Consider the following 15,385-nt stretch of genomic DNA (forward strand, 5'->3'; position numbering starts at 1 on the left):
CCAGTATTACCCGCTCGCCAGCTTGAGCCGTCAAGGCCAGCCGGGCAGCCTGGTCGATGACTCGCTTTGCAGCGGTACACCCCCGTCCCGTCAGGCCCGGCCAAGGCGTGTGGTATGGTATAGTACCTCGTAGGTATAAAGCCCGGCCAGGCCCCTCGGGATAATAGAAAAAACAAAAGAAATATCAGATGCCATCTCTTCATAACGTCCATAAACCCCGTTGCCGAAACCCCATGTACCCAAACAAGCGGTATTAGTAACGAAGTCTGCCAGAGAGACAAGAATGGATTCCGTAATCATCATCAACACCGTCTTCAAAGCGCCTGCTGTGAACCATGCCGAGCCGTCCCACCCCTTCTTGTATGATGGATATCCTTGACCGAGGTGAAAATGCTGCCAATTTTGTAACCGCTCGAACCGCTGTGAAGCAAAACCAAATGAAAGAAAATCGTAAACTGGGACAGTCTCGGAGCGTTGCCGAGAAGAGACTGCTTAGTAGGTCTCTCCCAGGTCGCTCAGTTTCCTGTGCCCAGCAGAGATGCTGGATCTCATTGGCCCGTTGCTAGTCCGTCGGCCACCGCTCTGGCGCCGACTTGATGGCATAGGGATACCGCTGCCAGGGGCGGGGATGCCGGTCATACCTCCGTCAGGGTCCAGCTTGGAGTATGTACCTCTACGGCTTGGAGTCCGGAACTCGGTCTCGTCTTCCTCCTCCAGATCGAGATGGCTGATGCTGGCAGAGTGACCGTGAATCGAGCCTCCAAGCGATGAACGGGGCCGGCCCATAGGAGTTCGCGTTCCTGTGAGAGATGTTCGAGAGACAGGTCGCGGGATCATGTCTCCAGCGGTTCGTGAAGGTGGCCGAGCATACGACGAGACGCTAGCACGTGAGCTGGGCCTGCTGATTTCTGACTCGGGGCCCCCACGGTTCGGCAGTGGTCCAAACGACAGCCGGCTGACCCCAGACGTGCTAAGTCGGGGCATGTGGCTACCCTTGGATGTCCCAGAGTTCTGACTGTTGGTTGGGGTGGTGTCGTCACCGGCTACAGAAGACGTCGTAGAGCCCACAGTGCGCTTGCGAGAACGGATCGTAACCGTTGAAGGCACGTTGCTGACTCCGTAGACGGAGGAGCGCGGCGAAGCTCGTGTTGGCGTGCGCGTCGGCCCGGGAAGCTTAGATCGTGCAGAGTGCACGCGAGCCTCGAGGCGTTGCATCTGCGCAGTAAGGGTTCGGATGTGCGTAAGCGAGTTGGAAGCGGGGAGCTTGTGCGAAGCCGAGCGAGGTCCAACGGCGCGGTTCGCAGGTGTGCGCATAGTCGTAGTGCCGCCAGTCGAGATTCGGCTGCCAGGTGCTCTCGTCGTCTTGGTGGGAGGCTTAGCCCGGGGCTTGGGGGTAATGCTGTTGTCAGACGACGAAGGAAGACGAGAGCGGCCATTTCGAGACACAGCCGGAGTTCTTGTAGATGCGACCTTGGGCAAAGGCGCCGAGACATCCGACATGGGCGGCGAAGGAGGATCGGGGAGTTCGGACAGCGTGTCGCCATCGGGAATAGGCGACTTGGATTCGGGAGGTGTTGTGATAAGAGGCGAGCTGGCCGTCGACCCTGGGGATCCGGTGTGGTCAAAGGTTGGCGACTCGAGAACGGAGAGGTCGGTCGAGATGGTGGAAAGATGACGGGACTCCTGCTTCTTGATCTTGTCCTGAAGAAGCTCGGCCTCGATCTTGAGGTCGCCCAGCTCCTCGCGCAAGCGCTGAGATTCGATGCGAAGTTGCTCACGCTCCTGCTCGCCCATCTTGATCTCCTCCTCCATCATGACCGCCCTCTCAATAGCCTGGTTGTACTTGGATTCCATGTCCTCCAGCGATGACGTGGTGTTGCGCGCCTGTCGCTCAAAGTCGTCGTTGGCCACCTCAATATCCCTCAGTTTCAGTTGCAGAGTCCGGTTCGAGTCTCGCAGTGTCGTGATCTCCTTCTCGAGCGCATTCTGGGATGCGCTAGCCTCCGTCTTGGACTCTCTGTATTTCCTCTGCGCGCGACAACGTAGCCGTCGAGTTAGCCAAGTGTCCTGCTAGTCGGGTTTGTGTTCTGTTGGGGGTGGTTCGACTCACCTTCCACTCCTCCACCTCGAAGCCCAGAGTTTCGGCCTTTTCTTGCAAAATGCGCTCCTGCTTCTCCGCCCTCTCAATATCCTTCTCCAACTCCTGCTCCAGCTCCTTGCTCGACTCTCTGAACTCGGCGAGTTCTGACTCAAGCTGCTCATACTGCGCCTTGTACCAGTTGAGGGTGTCCTCGGCGGTTGCTTCCGCGCCGGGCGGGGATGAAGGGGGTTCTGAAGCCATGACGGATAGTAGCGATCGGGTATCTAGATGGTTTGGCTCGATCGGGTTCGCATGGGTGTGGTTTGGTTCGGGTAGGGAACCAAGGTACGGGGTCGGCGGTGACGACGGTGTCGGAGGCTGGGGCTGGGGTGATAAAATAGGGTGGTCGAAAAGAAAAAGGACGGAACAAAGACGTCGTCTCTTTGTGTGCAGACTGTGTCTTTCCGCTGCGCAGCTGTTGCCCTCCGTCAGTCGGCGTCTGGGACAAGAACAGGCGGGGGACGTTACTCACCGACCAAGTCGTCCGTTCGCAGGGCCAGCTGAAGTGGTGGGAATAAGAGGGCTTCCTTCGAAATGGAATCACCTCTTTCTCGGGCGGCAACCGCACTTACCTTGGATCTTACCTTGTCCTGCTGCTGTTGGGTTAGTATTCGCGGCCGCTGAAGCGCGGAGTTCCAAGGGAAACGTCGCCGCCAATGCTGGTGATGGTTGTTGGATGTTAAAGGGTGTTTGCTGTTTTGGCCTGTGACGACCGCTGTTGATGCGACACATCGCGCCCCCCATTCTCCTTGGGCCGGCATCATGCACTAAGCCCCTTGGGGCAAGGTTATTGGCAGCCATGGGCAACAAGGGCGCTTTCGGTCCCCTTCTCGACCCCACCATTGGGCAACAGTGTGTTTCTGCTTCACGTGACTTGCATCTGAAGCCACTCCTGCACTTTAAGCCACCTTTGTTCCATTGTTTCCAATTTTCCCCTTGTTCTATCAATGGGTATCAAGTCAGGACTGACGAGGCTTGAGAGGTTCTCGATGTGTCAGGGGCACAATTGCTTTTTGCCGTATCGTCAGGAATTGAGTGCGGCCCGCTATGTTTGCCGAAGCGCACGTACTTTCTTTTGCACTGTCCACGTAGGGCTCAGACTTGTCCAAATAGGACACGGTCTTGAGTCGTATTCATCCAGACTATCTACATCTAGATCATAACCCCGTCAATAATTGAAGCCGCCAAAGTATACTGACGCCATACTTACCATACTTTTAGCACTACGACCCAGCGTAAGCCGCCAAGAATGCAACAGAGCCCAGACCAGGGGTTCTCCAGGGGCAGATCGAGAAATGACCGACACCTGCATGCTGTTGGTCTTTAATCTCTGCATGTTACTTGTCAAGGGTGTTAACATACTACGTGGTAGTATTTAGTGTTGACATTTAATTGAGTGCGAAAGTTCATAGCTCAAGGGATGGCGGTGTGCATTGCTGTCTGAGAGCATAATCTTTTGTATGTGTACAGACCGGTTTGGCCAAAGGATGGATCTACCTATTTTCCCACGGACCTCGCCCGCTCCAAGAAAAAATACAAAGGACCGAAACCAACGCTTCTAAGTAAAAATGATCGAGGTGCTACATGAATAGCCTTGTGTGATGGCCCGCTTTCTGGTTGTCCGGGCTCTTGAGTGTTGTGGTACAGGGTGGTTGTGAATATGGGTCCAAACCCGTGGGACCCAACTCCGCATTAATAGATGCAAGTATTGACAGACGTAAAATAATAGAAATCAATATACCAACTGATGCCTGATCTTCTATAGTCTTGCCCCTCCGGCTCTCCAAGCGCCTCTAACTCTTCTTGCTCCCGCTGCAGCAGCACCAAAGTTGTGTAGTCTCTCGCCTATCAGGTACGCTTCGTCACGGATACGGGCTGTCCATCCGTTGAATACCTTGACCAACCCTACCGTATTCTTAACGAGTAGGGCTGTGAGTGCAACGGCTGGGTACGATTGACGATACACAATCGCCAACCGTGCCACCTCCGCCAGCTCATTCGCACCAGGTCGGGCGCCTGCAATCAAGCCGTACTTGATGAGGCCGTCGGTGATGGCTGGAGGTCCTAGGATTGCCGCCGCTGATATGGCTAGACCAGGGACAACAAAAGCTCTAGTCAAAACGCCAATGTCGGGGTGCATCCAGCCGCGCCGTAGCACCGTCCGCACGGCAACTGCAAGTCGAGTATCCGCGAACAAGGTCGTAACCATGCGAGCACCCAGCTTGAGATAGAGTAGACCAAGGGTCCAAGCCTGAATGACTCGGACTGTATGTCGGCTTGCCTCGGATCCTCCCTCTCTTGATGCCTGAACTGACGCCGCGGTAGGTGGGTACATATACGTGTGGAGAGGAATTGCCAGATATAGCTCCAGTAGCCCTGATACAAGAAGTGGGAATACCACGAGGAGGAAAAAGTAGGCATAAACCAGCTTGGCTCCTCGCAATAGGACAGTAGCGGTGCGCCAGCCGATCTCTCCAGCAGTCAGCCACTCCCAAGACTTTTGTGCCCCGCGCTGCACATTGGAACACACGCTTCGGATGTGAAAGACCAGATAAGCGAGGGAACCGAGGAGGTAAACACCGATGCTAAAGGCATAAATGTCGTTGGTTCTGATGTGCTCCGGGATCAGCATCTTAAACATTCGTCGACCAAACACCAACGGGATGATGGTGAAGCCAACTCCAGTGATCGCCGCAAACACCCAGATAAATAAGATGAAGAGAAAGATTCTCGCGCGGAAGTGAGGAGGGATGTACACCATCTGATACTGAGGACCGGCGTACAGATCAGTGTCGTCTTGCTTGTCCTTTCTCCGGCCGCGCTCGTCAACCTCGAGGAACACCTTTTTGCCTTTGGGAATCTTGACACGGTCCGAGGCTGGAGCGCGAACAAAGTGACCACTTTGGGTCAGCTGATTGGCGTCTCTCAAACGATTCTTCGCCCGGGTGAGGGCGTGGATTTCGCTCTGGGTGAGAGGAGCCCTAGGCTTGGCATCACCCCCGTCGAAAAAGTCTGTCCAGGTCTTGGGAACAACGTGATACTTGTGGTTCAGCTCCAAGAAGAAGCACTTATACCAGGGAAGTTCTCGGAACCTGCGATCAGCTCCAATATGGAGGCTTCCCTCTTCGTCGATTCTTCGCTCGCCAAACAGGAAGAAAGTGAGCCGCAAGCTGCGCGCACATGTCCGGAACCACCACGTATACATGGCGTGGAGCCCATCGCCAGGCTTGAAGAAGTTAACTGCAAGCGGCATGAGGAAGTTGTAGAAGAGGAGGTCGACTGGAAACTCGAGGACCGGTTCATTGGAGGAATAGTGAACCGGAAGGATATCAGGCACGGAGTAGGAGAGACCCCATACAACGCCTCCTAGACAAACGATAACAAGTGCGCCATACACAAATGCCGAGAAGAGAATCTTTCTCAACTGTGTCATTAGGTTCCTCTCTAGGACGTCGCGGACAGGGTGAAACTCGGGATCATCCGGGTCACGAATGAAGTCTGTTGCAAAGTTAGCTCTGAGATATTTGGCTGAAGAATAAGGAGGACTTACAGAGAACACCCTGACGCATAATCTTCCTGCACATTGACACAAACAGTGCAAAATGGAACATGTACCCAGTGCCAACGAACCAGTGAACAAAGACGGAGGTCAGAGGATAGTTATAGGTGAAGAGCATCCGAGACTTGAAGGTCGTGTTCTCAAACAGGGGCAGAAGGGCACCATCGAGGAGGAGACCGCAGTAGAGGGGAAAGACGAGCATCTCGATACTAATGATCATGATGACCTTCATGATGCCACTGGCCTGATGCAAGGTGTCGATGACACCCGCCTCCCAAGCTTGCAAGATGTGGCCCCTCGAGAATGGACTTCCTCGCTTCAGGTACATGGCGCCGGCGAAGAAAATCGTCACGTAGCCAGCTAGGATGGCCCAGAAGCGATCCAACCCAGACCAGTAGGCTAGGACGGGATTGATGACAGCCGGCCCATCAGGTTCGCTAAGATCAATGACCCAGAAGTTCGGGTTCAGGAATGCGGACGAGAGAGCGAGCAGGTTGGACCAGGCCATGTCGCCTGCGGAGGTGATAGTCTCCAGAGATAGGCCAGTTGATAGAAGACCGCCGCCGAGAATGAAGCCCACCGAGTCACTGATGGTTGTGAAAACAGCACCAATGTTCTGCTTGACTGCAATCAGAGCGCCATGACTGATGGCGGAAAAGTTCTGCATCTCCGAGGCGGACATGGGAAAGTCCATAAATGCATAATCCAAAACTCGGGACCCGGCGCTCGTCCATAGCATCCAGGCAGCCTTTCTGGCTGATAGGACTTGGGATCCAATGAAGCCTCCAATGATACCGGTGAACATGTCGATGATGTTCAAAATAACCCATGAGGCCAGACCGGCGGCCATAACAGCAGCATCCTGAAGAAGCTTTGAGAGCTCAAAAAGCAGGCGAACGAGGCGCATGGGGTTGGCAAGAATCCAAACGCTTACACGTCCAATGTTGTAAGGAACAAAGATGCAAGCAAAGATTGTCACCGAGACGAGAACGGCGCAGAAGATGGCATTTTGGAAGAGTCCGGCAATAGGACCGCGCATGCCAATCAACTCCATAACGCCCTCGAAGTCTTCCAACTCTTCCATAGCTTCTTGGTCAAGACCGGGTCCTTGGGCATCACCGAGATCCTCGGGCTCGTCGTCGGCACCGCCGGCTCCGGGGGCATCGTCCCGACCAAGGTCGTCAAGATCAAATTCCCAATCGTCAAGATCATTTCGAAGGTTGCCAATATCGTCGTCGGCGTGATGGAGATCTTGAAGGGCGTGTTGCTGCTCGTCCAAGTCGCCCCACATGAAATCGGTCACCCTACCGACAAGGCCAGGTGCCGGGCCATCATCCTGACCACCAGCAGTAGCAGCAGCAGCATTACCCTGGACAGGCAGTTGTGTTTCCGGAGTTTCTCGTCTATCATGGTGGTGGTCATCCAGAGGAAGGCGTTGATCCTGTTGACCCCTGAACTCGGGAAAGTCATGACGAACGCTTGATGGCTCGGGCTCATCAGGTACATCGGATTCATCAGTTTCATCGAATCCCGTCACAGCTACGTCGCTTCTTGGCCCAGAACGGGATTTCTTGAACTTGCCGTACGGGCCACGAGCCTGGGGTTGGTCATGGGCCTGGGATGAAGAACCCTCATCCTCGGGGTTTTGGGGGAGGCCAGCGAATGACCAGCTGTTGTTGGCCAAAGGATTGATAGTGTCGTGAAGCTGAGGGCCGTCAGATACGGCACGCGGACGAGAAGGGTTTGGTGACAAGGTTCCTGTCCAGGGGTCTATCTCGAAGTCCTGATCAGGAAGAGCGGGTAGCGGTTCCTTATCCTTCCCCTTTCCGGATGCCGAATCGCCAGCTTCATCAAAGGAGATAGGAAATTCCTCAGAGGGAGGGGTAAAGGCATTTCTGGATGAGCTTGCTGCAGTAGAACCTGGGCTTTCTGGGTGATCTCTTCCATCAGCTTGTTCTGGATGTCGGGCAACGTCAGAGGGTCCGCCTTCTCGATCCCGGATGGATCGGCGCGTAACGTCCACCCAGTATGCAAGTCTGTCCTGAAGCCCTTCCTCTTCGATAATCTGCAGGATTCTCTCAGCTTCGCCGCCTGCCTTGTGGTATATGCGCATGTAGTCATAAACAGTAGAGGGTTCTTCGGCAGCAACTGGAGCAACAGGACGAGCCTCAACAGGGCGAGGCTCAAGAGGAGAAGACTCGGATTCAACCATCCCTGGAGGAACGCGAAGATCGGATGATGCTCGACGGAGGAGTCGTATGTTAGCAACCTGCTCGACCTCGGCAGCGAAAGCTTCATCGGGACCGACATGAGGCTGTTCCCCATCATCCAGAGTTTCGTCATCCGACTCATCGGGACCCCGCAAGTCTTCTGCAATCTCGGCCCGGACAAGCATGGGTTCTTGGGCTGCCAGGGGGTTTTCGGGGCCGGCAAAGGCTGCGCGCATGTTCATTTCGGGCTGTTGCTGAACGACATAATCCCTGACCAGGATGACTAGAATGAAGCAAATGATGACCAAGACAGTGATGATTTGACCCTCAATCACCGAAATCACGGTCCGATTAAGCGTTGGGTTCCGGGTGAGGTTGTTCAAGAAAGCCACCTCCCCAAGTAACGAAGGTGGCGCTGTGCCAATCGATGCAGCTTCCAACGAGGCATTGACTGATTCCAGAGACGAGTCGGATCGATCGAACTTGACGGGCACTCCCAACGAGCCTAGGAGAATGCGCATCAAAAACTCGGAGATATTCTGGCCAGAGAGGGATTCCAGGAGGGCTTCGGCGGCTGAAGCAGATGTCGTCGTGGGCGCAAAGAGGGGGCTCGCGGGGCATGTGCCGGTATCGAGACCTGCAGCCAGTTGAAGTGCTGCATCCGTAGTCTCATTGTTGCGCGAGAGCATAGAAGTGTTGCCAAAGCCTTCATCGCTGACCCAGAACATAAATGACCAGATGGATCTCATAAAATAGGGCAACCAGCATAGCCAGACGCTGATGGCCATGGCAGCACGAAGCCAGACCAAGACATTTCGAAACAAATATTTGGCCAAATGTCCAACAAAAACGTGTACCGGAAGGGACTGAGGCATGTCAGGCGCGTACAGCTTGGTAAAGCGGAACGACGTCTTGCAAAGCTCGCAGTACTTCTTCTGAGAATGGGAAAGCCACTCCATCAAGCAGTCCTGGTGGACATACTTGATACTACCACTGCATTTGCACGGGTAGAAGAGAGGCTCCTCCGGAGTCGCCTCCCCTCTGCAGATTCGACAAATTCCAGGTGCAGCATCTTGATTCTGATTCATGTCGTCGGATCGAGTGGCGGCTCGGTGAAGGCCCTTGAGCTTCATGCTCGAGGTGAGGTCCTCCATGACGGCAAATAATATTCAGCGATGGCGATTCTAGAAGAAATCGATCGCGCCCACGAGGGGCTTATTGTGAAGGAATTGTTGGGAGAACCATGCGCTGGCCGATCAAGAGGATGTTCGAGGGGCGCGAGCGGACCGAAGACCGGGGAATCGAAGCGGCGAACGGGACACGGAGGCAGGAAAAGGTGACCTGACAAGTGAAATAGCGGCGACAATGCAGTCGGCCAAGCCGGTGAGCATGTGTCTCTTCAGTCGAGAGTGAAAAGTCGACAAGGTGACCGGGAGTAGTCGTCGGCCTCAAAATAGAGGTGATGAGACGTGGTGGTTAATAATTCCACAGTGGCTGTCGGCCTGGGCTGCAACTACAGTACCGCCACTCCGACCCCACAAGACGCAACACGGCGGAGATAGGTACGGTTGGCGGAATCCAGCCCCAACGCAATGCGATGCGTGAGTTCCGAAACGGCGAACAAGGCTTCGGAGAAGCAGATAGTCCGACACCGCCGCTTTCCGTGAACCCTCACGTGTCAGAGGCAGCACTGGCAGTTTGATGTGCGCAGCTGATGTCATGGACCGAGAGGCGCGTGTCACATGGGAAATGATCATCGTTTGAGAGCATGATGAAGCTGAACCAGGAGATTCGTGATGGACATGATCGATTGCGATGGACCTGTATTTGTTCAAGATAGCTCTTTTTACTTTGAAGGATCATTAATATTGGAATTAATGGTACGGAAACGGAGCCGAGGCTCGATGGTAAAACACGTTAAAATAACCGTAGTCACCATCACGGCATCCCCTGACGTTCCATGTTTGGAGTCCTGATAGAAGACTCAGGTTGCCCCAACCTCCAGTTCACGACTGTCTGCATTCCAGTCGAAACAGCAACCAATCAATGTCTGTAATCTCGTCTCTCGGATCCCAAAAAGCCATGATGCCACTGAAAATCTGGACCAAAGCAAGCTTCTGTGCTTCTCCATGACGTCGCAACCATCCATCAAGTGTTTCGAAGATGCAGGACAGGCTGCAAATCGCTGAGCAAATGCCGCTAAAAGTGCCAGGCCGCGCTGATGCGAACCGCTAAAACCTGGTGGGGGAACGGATGACACCACTGTACATGTGCTGGTGCCCTCCAATTCCAACCAAGGAACAACGACTTCAGCTCCGGTGTTGCCATCATTCCCGCCCTCTTGATCATCTCCTGGTAGAAAAATAATAAAGGGTCAAAGAAGCTCACACCAGTGACCATTTGTGTTGCACGTTCAAGCCCATCGTCTCGTTCCCGTCTCGAGTTACGTCGCAGAAGCACTCCTGCTCCTGTCCCGAGATCCATAACGCTTGCCGGACTGACCCCCTGCAGCCTATCCAAAAAAGTAAGCACCTCACCCCCGAGCTTCCCAGTCCAGTTGCTCGCTGGCCGAAAAATCCCAACTTGGCTTCGTGGATCGTGAAACTGACTGGCAGGAAGGGCTGGATACGTCTCTCCCGTCGCGAGTCGGATTTCTTCTGAAGTCGTTCGCTTTTGCGCCACTTTGCACAATCAAACTTGTTACTTTGCATCATCTTTTGGCTTGCTTGCTCCCCTCTTCGGAAGCTCCCGTCATCAACCGTCCTGACCGCAGCGCGTGCTTCTATCAACCATGGCCGAGTCCGCCGGCTCGATCATGAACGGCAACGGCCACACCAACGGCATGGCGAATGGCAAGTCCCTAGCCGGCCGAAGAAGAGCTGTCAAGAAGAGACGAAGCTTCTTGGCTTGGACATTCAATGTCGTCGCAAGGTATGTCCTGTTTGCGCGTCATCGCTGCCAGTTCGCCCGAGCTTTGTTCTGGCCGCTCTTTCATCAGCGTCAATTCATCTTTGCATTCTGAATCTCTATTAGCTGATAACTGACTTGTACCCCCTCAGACTCGCAACATGGGCTGCCATCTTGACCGTCCTCTTCCGATGCCCCTCGTCCCTTGAAGCCTGCGACGAGACCTCCCCCTCCATCTGCAAACCCTATTTCCAGATCAAGGACGCCGTGTCGCCTCATGTCCAACCTTACTACGACCACTATGCGGCCCCCTATGTCGAAGTCGCCCGACCGTACTACGAGACTGTTGAAAGCAAAGTCTGGCAGCCCGCTCGCGCATATGCGATCCAATATGGAGCTCCCTGGGCCGAGAAGGTGCAGGATTATGTTTGGGCTCAGTGGGAGAAGAATGGCCAGCCCCAGCTCGTCAAGTACCAGGGTCTTGCGCAGGCGCAATATGACCAAACCGTTGGCCCTTACGTCAAGCAGGCTGGAGAGGCCCTTGGCCCCTACTACGACATTGCTCGCACCAACGGCCTACAAGTCTACTACGAATATTTGCGACCGGGTTATGAGTTTGTGCAGCCATATGCTGTTCAGGGTTATGACGCAGCCTCTGAATTCACCGTCCGAACCGCCCTTCCCACGACCTACTGGGCTTGGAACAAGACTTATGCCTTCCTTGACAGAAGCGTCTGGCCTCACATTCGTGTTGTCTACGTTCAGAATGTCGAACCTCAGCTGGTCCGTATCGGTGAACGCCTGGGTCGCTACAAGACCAAGGTCAAGCCTGTCCACGACAACTACTCGACCAGGTAAGATGCTCGGCGTTCCTTGTTAAAGCGCCATACTTACGTCTCTCAGCTATGTCACAGATACCACTACTTCGTCATTCCAGAGGCCCTCTCCACAGAGCACAACTTCTGTCGAGACATCCTCTGAGGTCCCGGTCGCTACGGAGAGCCCCGAGCCTGTGACCGAGTCCGTCACTCAAGAGTACATCAACCCTGTGCAGGCACCTCCCCCCACCGAGAACGAGAGCGAGAAGCGACGAAAGGCTCGAGAAATGGTGGCCCATGATCTGGAGACTTGGCAGACCAAGTTTGCTTCTCAAGCTGATGAGGGCGCCAATGACCTGGAAGAACGTGTCGACGAGATTGCGAAGCGCATGATCGAGGAGAATGTCCAGATCACTGGCAGGCAGCTATTTGACGACCTCGAGTCTACGATTGCCTCGGAGCTTGAGGCTCTTCGGATCAAGATCTCGGCGTTGGCTGGATCGGTCGATGAGAACACTGACAATGTAGATGAGAAGATTGTTGCTGCGGTACGATCTGCCGGCATGGCTATTAAGAAGAAGGCCCAGGCCATTCGACAATGGCGCGAGGGCTATGAGAAGGAGCTTCAGGAGACCGTCATTACCGTTGCCGATGTTCATTTCCAGCTTCTGGACGAGACTAGAAACCTCGCCCTCCAGCAGATTGGCATGAGGTGGGCATGGACTGATGGCGTCACATACAAGGACTGGGCCAAGTACCATGAGCTCAAGAGCACCCTCAACGAATGGACCGAGCAACTCAAGCAGCTGATCGTCACGCACCCTAGCCTCCTCCAGGCGCAAGACGCCTCTGCACAGGTTGAGGATGAGGGCATGGAGATCGCTTCCGTGGCTGCCAAGGAGCTTGCTCGACTCAAGGAGGTTGCCCGCTGGAAGGTTGTGGCCAGAGATTCGTCGGATGATTTTGATAGCGACGCGATGAAGCTTGCTGCCGAGGAAGCCATCGCGGCCAAGAAGGCCGAAGAGTCCAAGGACGCTGACGAGCAGACTCCTGCCGAAGATGACGTTGTTTCCAGCCTCTCCGCTTCTGCTGAAGAGGCCACCTCTCAAGCCGAAGATGCTGAGCAAGACCTGGAGGACTTTGTGTCGTCTATTGCTGAGCCCGTCAAGGAGGAGGTTTCTTCGGTTGTTGACGATGAACCGAATGTTATCGAAAAGGCCACCTCTGCTATTTCCGAGTCGATCGAGTCGGTAGTCAGCGATGCTTCCAGCCTCGCTTTTGACGGACAGGAGAGCGCCAGCAGCATTGCGGACGAGGTTTCCGAGACCGAAGAAGCCCTGGCCTCATCAGCCTCCGAGTCTGCTAGCAGTGTGATTGAAGAGGTCTCAAGCCAGCTTTCAGAGACGTTCGAGTCGGCCACAAAGGACGCAGAACCAGAAGACAGCAGTACGTCGACCCCCTTTGCTTCGGAAGCGTCTGAAGTGCTCATGGGTGACACCCATTCGATAGTCAGCAACGGTAGTGAAGATCCTCTCCCGGCCGACGACGAGCCCCTCGTCGAGATCGAGGAGGACCCCCTAACGCATCGCGACGAGACGCCGCTGTCCAACGAGCAGCATGTCAAGCCAGCCTTCCTCGGCGCCGCGGCTCAGGAAGTCCCCCACCGACAAGTCGTCCTCGAGGATTACGTGGATACAGATTATATTGCCAGTGCCACCGACGCAGCACAGGCAGCTTATTCGACCGCTGTCTCTCGAGCATCGGAGCAGTACTCAAGTGCTCTGTCTGTCGTGTCTGCACAGATCTACGGTACTCCCAAGCCAGTCCACGAGCAGCTATTCGCATCCGTCTCCTCGGCATACGACAAGGCTGTTTCAGCTGCTGGCGATAAGCTCAACCATGCTGTCGAGGCTGCCACAACGGCAACCCAACTCCCTGCCACGACCACTGTCCCTAACTGGGTTGACTGGGAACGCATCGAGTCTATCGCTTCTCAGAGACTCAACGAGGGCCGTCTGTGGGCTGAGATCCAGTACCAGAGCGCACTCATCGCTATGGGTCTCGCCACGCCCACTCCGTCATCGTCGATGGAGAAGTATTACGAGCAGGCCAAGTTGAACTACTTCGCTGGTCTTGGTATTGCCCAGGACCGATACGCTAGCTTTATTGCTGGAGCTTCCTCTGCCCTCTCATCTCTGACGGCCACTCCTACCCCTACCGACCTCGCTGGATCTGCCTCATCTGTTGCCTCTGTGGCTCGGGAGTCAGCAGCTTCTGCTGCCCAGGCTGCTGGTGATGCGGCTGGATCTGCCTATTCGGCCGCCGGTGACACAATCAAGTCGGCCGCCCAGGCTGTCGACGATTCCGTGTCCTCTGTTGTGGATGCTGCTGGCGAGCAGATCTCTAGCGCAGGCCTGGCTATTGCCGAGTCTTGGAACACAATCGTTGAGCAGATCAGCGGCCAGGTTTACGGAGAGCCTACTCAGATTGCGTGGTATGAGCACATCTGGAGTGATGCCAGCTCATATGCAGCCGCGGCTACCGATGCCGCCGCCGACAAGGCGTCTATTGCCTCGGATGCAGCTGCAGCATCTGCAGTGACTGCATCAGCCGAGGCGGCTAAGCAATACGAGTCTGTGAGCGAGCTTGTCTCTGAACTCATCAGTGGCAAGGAGCCCTCGTTTACCGAGAGTGTGCTCTCCCGACTCCAGGCTGCTTACGCCACGGCGGCCGCCAGCGTCGAGAGCCTTGCTAGTGAGGCAAACGAGGCTGCGTCGTCTGTCGGCGAGAAGGTCGGAAGCGCTGCCAGCCAGGCTACCGAAGCCGTCAAGGAGTCATTCCAGCACGCAAAGGACGAGTTGTAAACAGGACAAGTTGTTGGAGAAGAACAACTACGAAGACACTCTTTTGGACGATACCCAAGTTGAAATGACGATCGTTTAATGCCATGAACGGGAGAAGGAAAAGACGAGAATGGAATCAAAAGACGGGTACTAACAAGGATGAAGACGAGGCGCGACTGACGGGACTTGGATTTCACGCATGGATACTTTGTACTATTACGATTCCCAACCCTTGAGGTGCATTCACGGCGACACCGAAGGCAGGTCATGTGCCGATGAGTGCGGAACCAATGAGACGGGACATAAGCAAGACTGGGGAGGAAATGCGAATGGATGCTGGTCTCTGGAATTGGTGTTGGTGACGTCGAGCGGGGGATGATGCTTGGTTGTTGGTTTACAGCTTACATACATGGGCACATGGCCACCAACGAGATATCCTCAAGATTAGCGCTAATATGATTTTCTTTTCTTCTTTTTGACCAAACGGAAGAGTTGATGACACTCCACAGTCAGACGATGGGCAAGATTAGCGTGTCTCTCCGCAGTCGCTTGAGAAGAGCATGGTGTGACTGCGAGGATGTTGGATATCGACTATGTATGGGATCTAATAATAATTTGAGCAATTGTCTCTACTGTTAGGCATGAATTAACTGAATAGATACATATTTACATCAGTCAATGGTATGTTTAGATCCATTAGACTACCCATCGTTATGCTGAACCGTATCTAGGAGCAACTCTATTCCAACAACGGCAGATCCGTTTCCTTGGTTGCGCAAATCCTCCAGACGCCACATCAATACAAGAGCGGGGATGCCGTAAACAGCTTCCTCTTTGATGCACCCTTGTCGAGTATCCTTGGTTCCCCGGTCCAGGCAACAGAATAAACTGCCCGGTCAATTGGCTAT

The 15,385-nt window shown here is 54.5% G+C and overlaps 3 protein-coding genes across 3 annotated transcripts; 1 reads left to right on the forward strand and 2 right to left on the reverse strand.

The window, feature by feature from the left end:
• Positions 1-492: 492 nt before the first annotated feature.
• On the reverse strand, positions 493-2,341 carry NCS57_00649100 (Nuclear distribution protein nudE 1; the record flags this gene model as incomplete). The annotated part of the gene is made up of 2 exons (XM_053056377.1): positions 493-2,028; positions 2,111-2,341. The coding sequence occupies 2 exons, from the start codon at positions 2,339-2,341 to the stop codon at positions 493-495; spliced, it is 1,767 nt and encodes a 588-aa protein (XP_052915332.1).
• A 1,558-nt stretch (positions 2,342-3,899) lies between these two features.
• NCS57_00649200 (uncharacterized protein) lies at positions 3,900-9,063 on the reverse strand (the record flags this gene model as incomplete). Its single annotated transcript, XM_053056378.1, has 2 exons — positions 3,900-5,638; positions 5,691-9,063. The coding sequence occupies 2 exons, from the start codon at positions 9,061-9,063 to the stop codon at positions 3,900-3,902; spliced, it is 5,112 nt and encodes a 1,703-aa protein (XP_052915333.1).
• A 1,637-nt stretch (positions 9,064-10,700) lies between these two features.
• On the forward strand, positions 10,701-14,498 carry NCS57_00649300 (uncharacterized protein; the record flags this gene model as incomplete). The annotated part of the gene is made up of 3 exons (XM_053056379.1): positions 10,701-10,840; positions 10,969-11,670; positions 11,720-14,498. The coding sequence occupies 3 exons, from the start codon at positions 10,701-10,703 to the stop codon at positions 14,496-14,498; spliced, it is 3,621 nt and encodes a 1,206-aa protein (XP_052915334.1).
• Between the last annotated feature and the right edge of the window lie 887 nt (positions 14,499-15,385).

The sequence above is a fragment of the Fusarium keratoplasticum genome, chromosome 4 (genome assembly GCF_025433545.1).
Source record: "Fusarium keratoplasticum isolate Fu6.1 chromosome 4, whole genome shotgun sequence".
Classification (NCBI taxonomy): Eukaryota; Fungi; Ascomycota; class Sordariomycetes; order Hypocreales; family Nectriaceae; genus Fusarium; species Fusarium keratoplasticum.